The sequence below is a fragment of the Euprymna scolopes genome, chromosome 18 (assembly GCF_053919585.1).
Source record: "Euprymna scolopes isolate OS-2025 chromosome 18, ASM5391958v1, whole genome shotgun sequence".
Lineage (NCBI taxonomy): Eukaryota > Metazoa > Mollusca > Cephalopoda > Sepiida > Sepiolidae > Euprymna > Euprymna scolopes.
This window is the reverse complement of record NC_136499.1, coordinates 111,912,172-111,923,118: the sequence shown is the minus strand read 5'-3', so window position 1 is coordinate 111,923,118 and position 10,947 is coordinate 111,912,172. Positions and strand designations below refer to the sequence as shown.

The 10,947-nt window shown below is 34.1% G+C and overlaps 1 protein-coding gene across 1 annotated transcript in view; it reads right to left on the bottom strand.

The window, feature by feature from the left end:
• Positions 1-9,315, bottom strand: part of LOC145297767 (proton myo-inositol cotransporter-like) — a 48,013-nt gene extending 38,698 nt beyond the window's left edge. Inside the window, exon 1 of the mRNA XM_080144010.1 lies at positions 7,981-9,315. Within this exon, the coding sequence (XP_080000136.1) occupies positions 7,981-8,467 (487 nt within the window). The 5' untranslated portion in view covers positions 8,468-9,315. The remainder of the gene's footprint in view (positions 1-7,980) is intronic.
• Between the last annotated feature and the right edge of the window lie 1,632 nt (positions 9,316-10,947).

Here is a 10,947-nt window from a genome sequence, read left to right as displayed (position 1 = left end):
TGGGGGTCGTTGGTCATCCTTGTCGCTCCAGAACTAAACAAAGTCAAAAGTTTCTCCCAGCTAGTATCTTCTTTCACCATAATACCGCATTCACCCTTTCATCTTGGGGGACGTCCTAGTAACTCCCAATTTTTAAAACATTTTTTATTGACGTGTAAAAACAAAAAAGATAACAATAAAATGGTAACAATAATTCATTATCTTGACCAAAAGGCCAAATACCGGGTGTTGCAATCTCTAGCCTAGGCTAAACAAACATGTTTTGTGATTTAGCAGTCTTATACAACGATATATAAATTTATTAAAATTTGCTCCAATTTTGTACCTTGTCTTATCTGACGGTCGTCTTATACACCAAAATATACAGTACCAATAAAACTTAAATCTAATGATCATCCCCCCACAAGTGTGCGTTTTACGTTTTGAGAAATATATGCACATTAATGCATATGCATATGTATATGACATATGTATATGCATATGCACATTTAACATGTATATGCATATGCACATTTAACGTGTATATGCATATGTATATGACATGTGTATACGCATATGCACATTTAACATGCATATGCATATGACATATGTATACGCATATGCACATTTAACATGCATATGTATATGACATGTATATGTATATGCATATGTATATGTATATGACATATGCATATGAGAAGTATATGCACATTTAACATGTTTTTACGGTAATCGGAAAAAAATAACTTTCAAGTTAAATTTTTAGAGATTTATAAAGAATCGAATCAGTGATTGTATGAGAATCGAGAAAAATATTGGAATCGTCCCATCACTAATTCTCATATCATTTCTCTCCGTGCATTGCATATCCTTAACCAGCAAGTGCCAGTAAAAGTGGGAAGGAAAATAAAAACCAACAAAGGTCAACATAAACATAAATAAAGACAATAATAAAATAATCTTTGAAGTATTGTTTCTTTATAATGTTTTATTTTTAACAGAGAAATCTTGAAATATGAGCCAGCCATATCTATTTAGGTGGCAATAATTTGTCCACTGTGTTCTAAACTTCTGGGAGTCTTACTAAAGTTATTAGTAATAATTTCTACCTATTTAAATAAGTTTTTAGTGTTTACCACCACCACGTGAGCACATGAATACAAAAAAAAGATAAAGGTGAGGCATTTTTCCACCCTCAAATAAACCTGAGGGGCTCACTTTTCTATATTAATTTAAGGTAAAATGAACACCCACTTTTTGTCGGAGGTTGGTCAACGTAAAATGGGTAATTGTGGCCTGGTAGACCAACACAAAACCTACCCCCCCCCCCCCCCACTTTTTTTAACGAAGGAGTCACCACTTATCAAAGCCCAGAGGCCACTCGAGGATAAGGGTTAATGAGTGTACAGTAGTTGATAAATATCATAGTAATTGTTAACAATGTTAAGCTGGAGATCTTGTCAAGTAGACCTTTATGCCATACCCTATCAAAGGCCTTGGATATGTCAAGAGCAATTGCCTTAGAAAGGAAGCCACCATCGAGAGATTCGCTAATCCTATGAGATATAACTGTAAGCACATCTGCTGTATATCTAGCAGAACGGAAACCATATTGTGTGTTACTAAGAAGGTTATTTTTGCTGAGGTGATTGACTAATTCTCTATTTAACACAGATTCCAGTAACTTACTCATGATGCACAGGAGACTTATTGATCTGTACTGAAAGAAAGATGACTGATCACCTGAATTCTTAAATACGGGGCATACTGATAAGGTTTTCTAGAGTGTTAGGAAGCAATTCTCTTTAAGACAACGCTTAAACAGCTTTGTAAGTATGGGCGCTAGTTCTGGTTGAAGCTTTTTTAGCACTATAATTGGAATGCCATCAGGGCCAGTTGCTCTACTGGAATCAAGGTTTTTGATTAGCTTGGCGACATTACGTACAGATATTTGTATATCACATAGCATGTTTTCTGATACAGGAAGAAATATGGGGGCGTTGACAGCCTTGGTTGCATAGGGTAGAGTTAGCTGCAAAGTGCCTGACAAAGAGTCTGATGCTGACAAGATTACCTCATGCCATTGATGATGGTTGGGATAGAGCGCACGCTTCTGTTTAGGACCTTGTTTGCTATTTGCCAAAACTGATATGAACAAAACCCCTGCTCAGCTTTTTTGGACTTGACAGACTGAGCATACAACTCTTTCAAATTCTTTATTACTTTTTTTTACACTGGTTGCTGGCAGAACTGAACATTATCTTTAAAAAACTTGTTTTCCAGGGGTTTTTGGGTGTGCAGAAAATGAATATCGCATTTAAATTTTCCATAAATAAGTAGTTTTCCAGATATTAAGCAATGTCATTTTTTATGTTATAAGTGGTGGCCATTGTTGTATGCACAAGTGCATGCATATTTTTATATATAGACAGCAAACCAAAAAGTGATAATAAAAAAACTTAGCAAACAAAATTTTGGCTAGCAAATTCTTTTTAACTGTTTTTCTTTTTATATATAATTAACTGAGAAAAATGGAAAAAAAAAAAACTTGAAATGTTCCGTTTCATTTCATATTTTTATTTTTGGTTCAATGTTTTGCCGTCTTAATTCAAATTCGAGACAAACTATTTCATTGGGCCGAATCATACCCATGGTAATTTTTATGTCAACATTACCCTTTTTTTTTGGAGGGGGGGGGGCTAATTAAGCTATTTTTTGTACAAATAAGATTTTTTTTTTTTTAATTCAATATCTTAGAAATTTACTAATTATCTTTGAAATAGAACCAAAAACCTAATATTTATCTTTTAAAGGATTTTTATGATGAATTTATTTAACTTCAAAAGTTAACTCCATTTGTCAGCTTCCAAATGTCGCTGTGAAAACATTTTTCATTATAACTTATTTTCACATGTAGAAATACTTTTTTCCTTTTGGAAATTAACTTTACTCTTTAATCTTTCAAATACAATCAAAAATTAGTCGGAAACCTGTAAAACAATTATGATAAACCGGCTTTCAAAACTATGTCCCCGCTATCTTTAGTCAGCCATTATTGCCCGTAGCTAGTATATTACGAACAGACTTGCACAAGATATTTTTCATGTGTGTAATTCAACTTTAAACTTAATGCTTCTTTCAAAACATTAAAGATCAAGTTTTTTGTTTTTTTTTTAAATATGTCGTTTTAAGGAAAAACGATATTACTTGTCATATCGAAAATAGTAATATATCCAAAAATTACAAAATTTCATCAAGTAGAACAACTGTTGTGTTTTTAGTTAAAAAAAAAAAATAAATAAATAAAAGTCTATCGCTATAGGCTACAAATGTCGGAAGTCATTTCTAAATTTTGCGTTCCGAGTTATGTCCACTATGTGAACTCTTCAATGTCCAAGAAAAATGCAATTTTACCCAATTTTCCAGAAAAATTACTTTTAACTAAAAATTACTTTCTACTTGATGGATTTTCGTGATTTTGGGATATATTACTATATTCGACATGACAATTACGTATGTAATATTTTTTTTGCTTAAACCAACATTAATATATATATATATATATATATAAAATAAAGAACAATATAGCGACTATCGTAACAAGCACCAATTTATATATTGCCATCAGGATGTAGAGTTAGTAGAAGAGTTAAGGAAATAGATCTTTTTTTTTTATATAATGAGTTAACATTTGTTTTTAATACGAAAGTTGGTGATTACAGAGAATTTGAACAGACTCAAACTAACTTTGCCGAACTAAACGTAAAACTAAGGATTAGGTACAGGAGGAGGAGGGGTCTGTTCAAATTCTGTAGAAGTATTTTAAAGTTTGATTACAACAAGGCTTTTTCCTTGGCCTTCGGGACAAGATCGAAGTGTAGTATCTGTTCTTCAGATGCTGCACTTCTATTTCTTGTTCTCTTTCGGTGGAGGAGAAATCCTTCACGACTGAGACAATTTTTATTTTTGTACCTTTTCTCCACGTTAAAAAACGACCCTGGTGTCTAACTCTGTCCCGTGGGGAGGCATAGTAAATAGGTACAACAAGGCTTTTTGGTCAAGATGAAAGTGTAGTATCTGTTCTTCAGATGCTGCACTTCCATTTCTTGTTCTCTTTCGGTGGAGGAGAAATCCTTCACGACTGAGACAATTTTTATTTTTGTACCTTTTCTCCACGTTAAAAAACGACCCTGGTGTCTAACTCTGTCCCGTGGGGAGGCATAGTAAATAGGTACAACAAGGCTAAACTTTCATTTTGAAAGAAATAAAATTCAATTTTAACTTAATAGTCATAAATAAAACAATATATAAAAAAAAAAAAAAATCAATTTACAAGACCATTAAAGATCAATGTCATAGTTGTTTTCTGCAGTTATGAGAAATCAATTAGAAATACAGAAATTGTTTGCAAAAAAATTTCATCTGGTTGTCGAGCGTGTCAAGATTTGGGAACCCTGTCCTTAAGCACTGAAATTCTTTGAACGTCTAATCTGCACAAGCACCTATTTGCTGGATACTTCTTCAGAATACAGATCATGCTGAAATAATGTTATTAGTTAGAAACCCATTCTTAACATGGGGAGAGGCGGCTAAAAAAAAAAAAAAAACAAAGTGTATTTTCATCTCACAATTTAATAATAAAAAAAAAAAAAAAAAAATTAAATTTAACTTGAAATCCTATCTAAAAAATAAAAAAATAGCATGGTCCATGGCAATTCAGAATCTTAACTCATTATTCTAAGAGAGGTAACTCTATTTTACTAAGAAATGTAAGAAAAAATGAGGGGTTTTTTTTTCAACTACATTATTTAATGTAAAAAAGGCAGCAGATAAATTTTAAAAGATAAGATTGCAGAAACAAGGGACATAACCCAGATTGCTTATTTTAGATTACTTTCAATTTTTGCTTCTTTTTCATTAAATTAATTTTTTTATTTAAAAATGTAATATTTTGTATTTTTTTTTACATTAGGGGTTTGTATTACTGTACACATAGATTCGAAAAAGTTGTCAAAAAACAAATATATAACAAATAAATGTTATCAAAGGCAAGATAAGTTACTTTTCTACCAAACTGGATATAATTTTCGTGTTTTTATTCAATTTAACATGTTTATTCAGCTCGAAAACCATACAGTGTTTAGCGATGTATTGGAACATTCAAGATGGCGTCCGATTCTCTCTTTAACACGGTAAGTTTGGGAAAAGGTGTAATAAATAATAAACTAGACAAAATACTGTTAGAAATTCGCTCAATATATGTTACCGTGACATAACTTGACATATATTCGGTGGTTTTTAATAGTATTTTGTCTAGTTTATTATTATTATTATTTTTTTTTTTTTTTTTTTTTTTTTTTTTCAAAGGCATCACCACATTATCAAGGCCCAGAGGCCACTCAAGGATAAGGGTTAAAGAGTGTACAGTAGAAGTTGGTCAATATAGTAATCATTAGTAATGAAAATTTGGTAAATTTAATAACTTATATGGAACGGCTCATCAAGAACTTATTTACTTTAGACTTGAACAAAACCATATTGTAGTCAGCCGGAAAGCAGGAAAACGGAAGACAATTCCACAGGCGTGCAGTTCTAAGAAAGAAGCTTTGTTCATGGAATCTACGTTTAGGTTTAGGGACAGATAAAGAGTGGGGGAAATTATTGATAGTGTTTACAGCTAGACGAGTGTTTCTTGTGAAAGTTTGGCGAGGGGGGACCATAGATTGAAGCTCAGTTGAACACTTTCCATGAAAATAACGATACATCAGAGACAAACTCGCAACATCTCTTCTGTGAGATAGAGGTTGCAAGGAGGAGAAAAGGACATCTCCTACGAGGCTACGAAGTCTATTTTGAACTCTATCAAGGCAGGCCAAGTCCTTTCTAGCAGCTCCTGCCCAGATGTGGCAACAGTATTCCATCCTTGGACGTACCTGGCTCTTATATAGATAGAGAATAGCATCAGCAGTGAGATATCTACTGGATCGATAGAAAGATCCCACCATTTTTCCAGCGGCCTTGGCAACAGATTTGATATACGTGTTCCATTTAAGATCAGGAGTAATGGTCAAGCCCAGAAGCTTGTCAAAACTTGAGGCCTCCTGAAGACGAGAGCCATTCATTTCAATTGATGACAAATGTGGATTAGAATGTTGATGATGTAAAGAGAGAAGCTTGGTTTTAGATGCATTAAAAGTAACCAGCCACTCCTTTCCCCATTGTACTACGTGCTCAAGATCAGAGGAGAGAGAATTGGAGAGAACTTGCTCGTTTACTGTCTTAGATGTGGTACCATAAATGGTAGTGTCGTCAGCATAAATGTCTACAAATGATGTAAGGATATGATTTGGAAGATCATTAATGTAGATCAGGAAAAGAGTTGGGCCCAGGATGGATCCCTGAGGGACACCGGCATTAATATTTATAACACCTTTTCCTGAACTTACCGTGTTAACGAGAGAATCGGCCGCCATCTTGAATTTTCCAATACATCGCTAAACACTGCATGTTTTTCGAGCTGAATAAACATGTTAAATTGAATAAAAAAACGAAAATTATATCCAGTTTGGTAGAAAAGTAACTTATCTTGCCTTTGATAACATTTATTTGTTATATATTTGTTTTTTGACAACTTTTTCGAATCTATGTGTACAGTAATACAAACCCGTTATTTTCGTATTCAGCATAATAAACTAGAAAAGTTGTCATTTTAAAGAAAATTGTGGAAGTGGGCCTAATGTAAAAATTTACCATTTTTTAATAATTCAAATTTTATTTAATAAAAGTTCTGTTTTTGCTGTATAGTGTTTAACTAAATTGGTACATGCAATTATTGTACCGTGCTGAAATAATGGTATTTGGCACTTGTACAGTTTAGTCAAGACATTCAAAAATGAAAATATCAAAAAAAAGGTTATATTGTACGTATCCGTTTTGGACTGAAGATCTCCAAAAAAAATTTCGTTTAATTTGATCAAGTAGTTTTTATTTTACAGCAGAAAAACACGTTTTTATGAGAGCGCGTTGAAGTCAGCCATTATAAAATTCATTGAACACGCCACGGGGAATTAACTCCAGTTAAAGCGCCGACACCCCCTCCCCATCTTTATTACTAGCTTTTCTTAAAAAAAAAAATCGAACCTTTTGCACGGTATCATAACAAATTGTTTTTTCGCTGCTGTAAAATAAAAACTACTTGATGAAATTAAGTGAAATTTTTTTCCGGAGAACTTCATTCCATAACGATTACGTACAATATAACCCTTTTTTCAATATTTTCATTTTTTAATGTCTTGACTAAACTGTATAAGCGCCGCTTTTTCTAATGAAAGAGCGTAAAAAAAGGCCAAATTTGGTCTTAAAAAGGCCAATCTGTCAAACCTTAGAAATGCCAAATTTTAAAAGCAATACGACGGCCTTGAATGTCATATTTAGTCTAATGAAAAAATAATAAAAATGATTTTTTTCTGATTTTATTTCAGCCTTTGTGTCTGATAATGTGTTTTGTATAAAAATAGTTTTTTTATTTTTGTGTGGCAAATAATTTACGCCGCTAAACTATACATTTCCCGGAATTGCATTTCTTGATATCAGAAAAATTACTTTGCGGAAATTTTAAATGCGATATTCGTTTTCAGCATACCTAAAAACTTTCAGTCATCATTTCAAAATTGATGGTTAAGATAGAAAGTAAGAAAAAAAAAAGCCTTTTTTTTTCAACTACTTTAGTAAAATAGAACAACGAGTAAAGATTCCGGGTCAATTTTTACGACATGCCCCAGCGTATTATAAGCACCCCAACCTCCCCATGTTAAGAACGGGTTTCGGAATAAACACCCCAACCTCAAAAGCCGTTCTTAATATGGGGATGTTAAGGGGGTATTCCGAAAGCCGTTCTTAATATGGGGAGGTTGGGGGTGCTTCTGGGGCACGTCGTAAAAATTTACCAGATTCCGAATTGCCCGGTCCAAAAACTGCAGAAGTGCCCTTAATTTTACTTACCTATACCAACCCCAAGGATAGCTCTTCCCGCGATGAGCATGGCAAGGTTGTAAGCAAACCCCAACAAAATGGCCCCGATTGTAAAAACGAAACTTGCCAAAAGCGTCGTCGGTTTGCGGCCGAGAAAATCGTTCAAAAATCCTCCCACCAGGGAAAATAGGCAAGCCAGAAAGATGGTCACGCTAACGAACAGCTCTTTTTCGAATGTGGTCATGTGGAAGTTCTTGTCGAGGAGCAGGATGGCCCCAGATACGACCCCGGTGTCATAGCCGAACAGAAAACCTCCGATGGCCGAGAAGAAGGTTAACACAAGGACGAATTTGGTAACAATTGTTTTAGTCTTGGTGTCAGGGTTGTGACTTTCTTTCCCACCATTTCCGGGTGGGTCCGATCCGTTGTTCGTCGCATCCGTGTAATCTGTAGTTTTTTGTAGTCGAGGGGAAAGGGTTTGGTTTTCATTGTCGACCGAAGAAGTCCGGAATTCCATTTGCTTTTGCACTTAATCGCGTTCTTATTTCAAAATTCACTCATGTAAATATGGAAGAGAGAGAGAGAGAGAGAGAGAGAGAGATTACAAATAAATGTTATGTAATCTGTTTGTTTATCTCCACACGAGGGCAGAGTTAGGCACAAGGTCGGCTTCTAATAATGTGAGGGGAAATCCAGCTTGCCATAAAAAAAAAATAAAAATAATAAAAACGAATTTCCTCAGTATAAAAGGATTTCATGAACAGTGAACACGCATTAACCAACGAAACAGCGATATGTTTATATGAGAGAGAGAGTTATATCAATATATTGTAATTATACAGAATCTTCCGTGTTACATCCCCGTGAGGAGGAGATATGTCGGCCAGCGACAGATCTAATGATTAAATGTCAATTCTCTCTCTCTCTCTCTCTCTCTCTCTCTCTCTCTCTCTCTCCCTCCCTCCCATTATGATATTTAAATTAAAAGAAAAGAAAAAAGAAACGAAAACGTAAAAACGCAAACAATAGACGCAAGTGAGCGAGACGGCCTCGATCGAGTATTTGAAGAAGTGCGAAAAAATACACGTCGATGGAGGGGGGGGGTACACTGGCCCGTAAAATTGTCCCTAAAGCAGAGTTCAATTATATTTATCATATCTTTGTTATTATCAATGTACAAAGTCTTGTTTAAAAAAGAAACAAAGGTAGAAAAATAAAGGTAAAACAAAGGTACATAAAAAAAAAAAAAAATTAATGAAGCGCAGTCACGTGACAATAATGTTGTCAATCAACAGGTTGTTTATGTTGAATGAGGACACAACGCCTTAAACACGGCTACCGAGAGAGTCTCGGTGGCCTTGGCTTAAAGCGCCCGGGTTTACGTGGAATAACTTTTTTGTTTTCTATTTTGAAGATCTCAGAAGAGGGAAAGACAATTCAAGCAGACCATATCTCACAATAATAATACAATAACGCAAAATAAAACTGAAAATTATCTGAAACTGTAATTGAATTAAAATAAAATACCCTTTATGTAAAATTTCAAATGTTTAGACCAGAAATTGTCTGAGTAATTTGGTAGAGACCGCAGAGGTCAATTTTTTTTTTTTTTTTAAACTTTGACCCCTATTATGACCTCCTTAACATTTATTGTTTTGGGCTCAAACTAAGTTATTAAGTTAGATCCATGTTCAAGGAACCTATATCTAAAATTTCAAATGTTTAGACTCAAAATTGTCGGGGGAGTTTGGTAGAGTTCTCAAAAGTCAAATCGTTGAACTTTGACCCCTTAACAGCCAAATTTTTGGCCGAAAATGGATTACAAAGATTTTCCCAAATTTCAGTACACTGTATATCAAATTTCGAGTCTGTAGACTGAAAATTGACGGACTTATTGTGTAGGGAAATGTACGCAGACACACAGACAGACAGAAACGTTCACTTTTATAAATGCTAGCATTTCAGCCCAGTATAGCCCAGGTGTTTGGATGCGTGTGTTGAGCAAAAAAAAAAAAAAAAAAAGTGGTAGTAGAAAGGCAGGCTCGAATCCGTACCGTAAAGGAGGAAAAGAACGGGAAAAAAAACTGACGTCTTTGCTGTTACAACCACCGCCAAACCGGAAGTGACGTAGGTTTTAATTAAGGCTGGACAATCGAAAAGAGAGGATGGCTTTCAAAAATATCGACGAAAAAAGCGACCCCGTAGAAAAGTGCCAAGTTGAAGGTGAAGATATTAATGTTTTTAGCCAATTTTTTTATATTAGTCGTTTGAAAGGTCGAACTTCAAAACGATACTGATCTTGTAAAAATCCGTCTCCTCTGTCGAAAGTTTTAGGCAGACATGCAAACATACATACATACATTTATATATTGGTAACTAAAAATTTTCGACCCAAACCCTTTCTCTGGATACCCTTTATGTGAAATTTCAAATGTTTAGACCAGAAATTGTCTGAGTAATTTGGTAGAGACTTTATGTGCATATATATATATATATATATATATATATATATATGTATTAAAAAGTTTGACTCATGTCCAAGTAACCTACATCTAAAATTTCAAGTGTTTAAACCAAAAATTGGCGGAGGAGTTTGATAGAGTCTGCAAAGGTGAACTCTTTCAACTTTGACCCCTTGGCAGCCAAATTTTCGCCAAAAAACTGTTTAAAAAACTTGCTGCATGTCTGAATACCCTTTATGTAAAATTTCAAATGTTTAGACCCAAAATTGACTGAATAGTTTGCTAGAGACTGCAAAGGTCAAACCTTTATAACTTTTAGCCCTTGGTAGCCAAATTTTTAGAAAAAAAAAAAACGATTATAAAGCTGGCCCTATGTCTGAATACACTTTATGTAAAATTACAAATGTTTAGACCAAAAATTGGTTGAGAGATAATTGTTTTTAACATTGACTCCAATTTTAACCCCTTAGCATTGATTGTTTATGGATCAAATTAAGTTAAAAAGTTTGATCTATGTCCAAGGAACCTACATCTA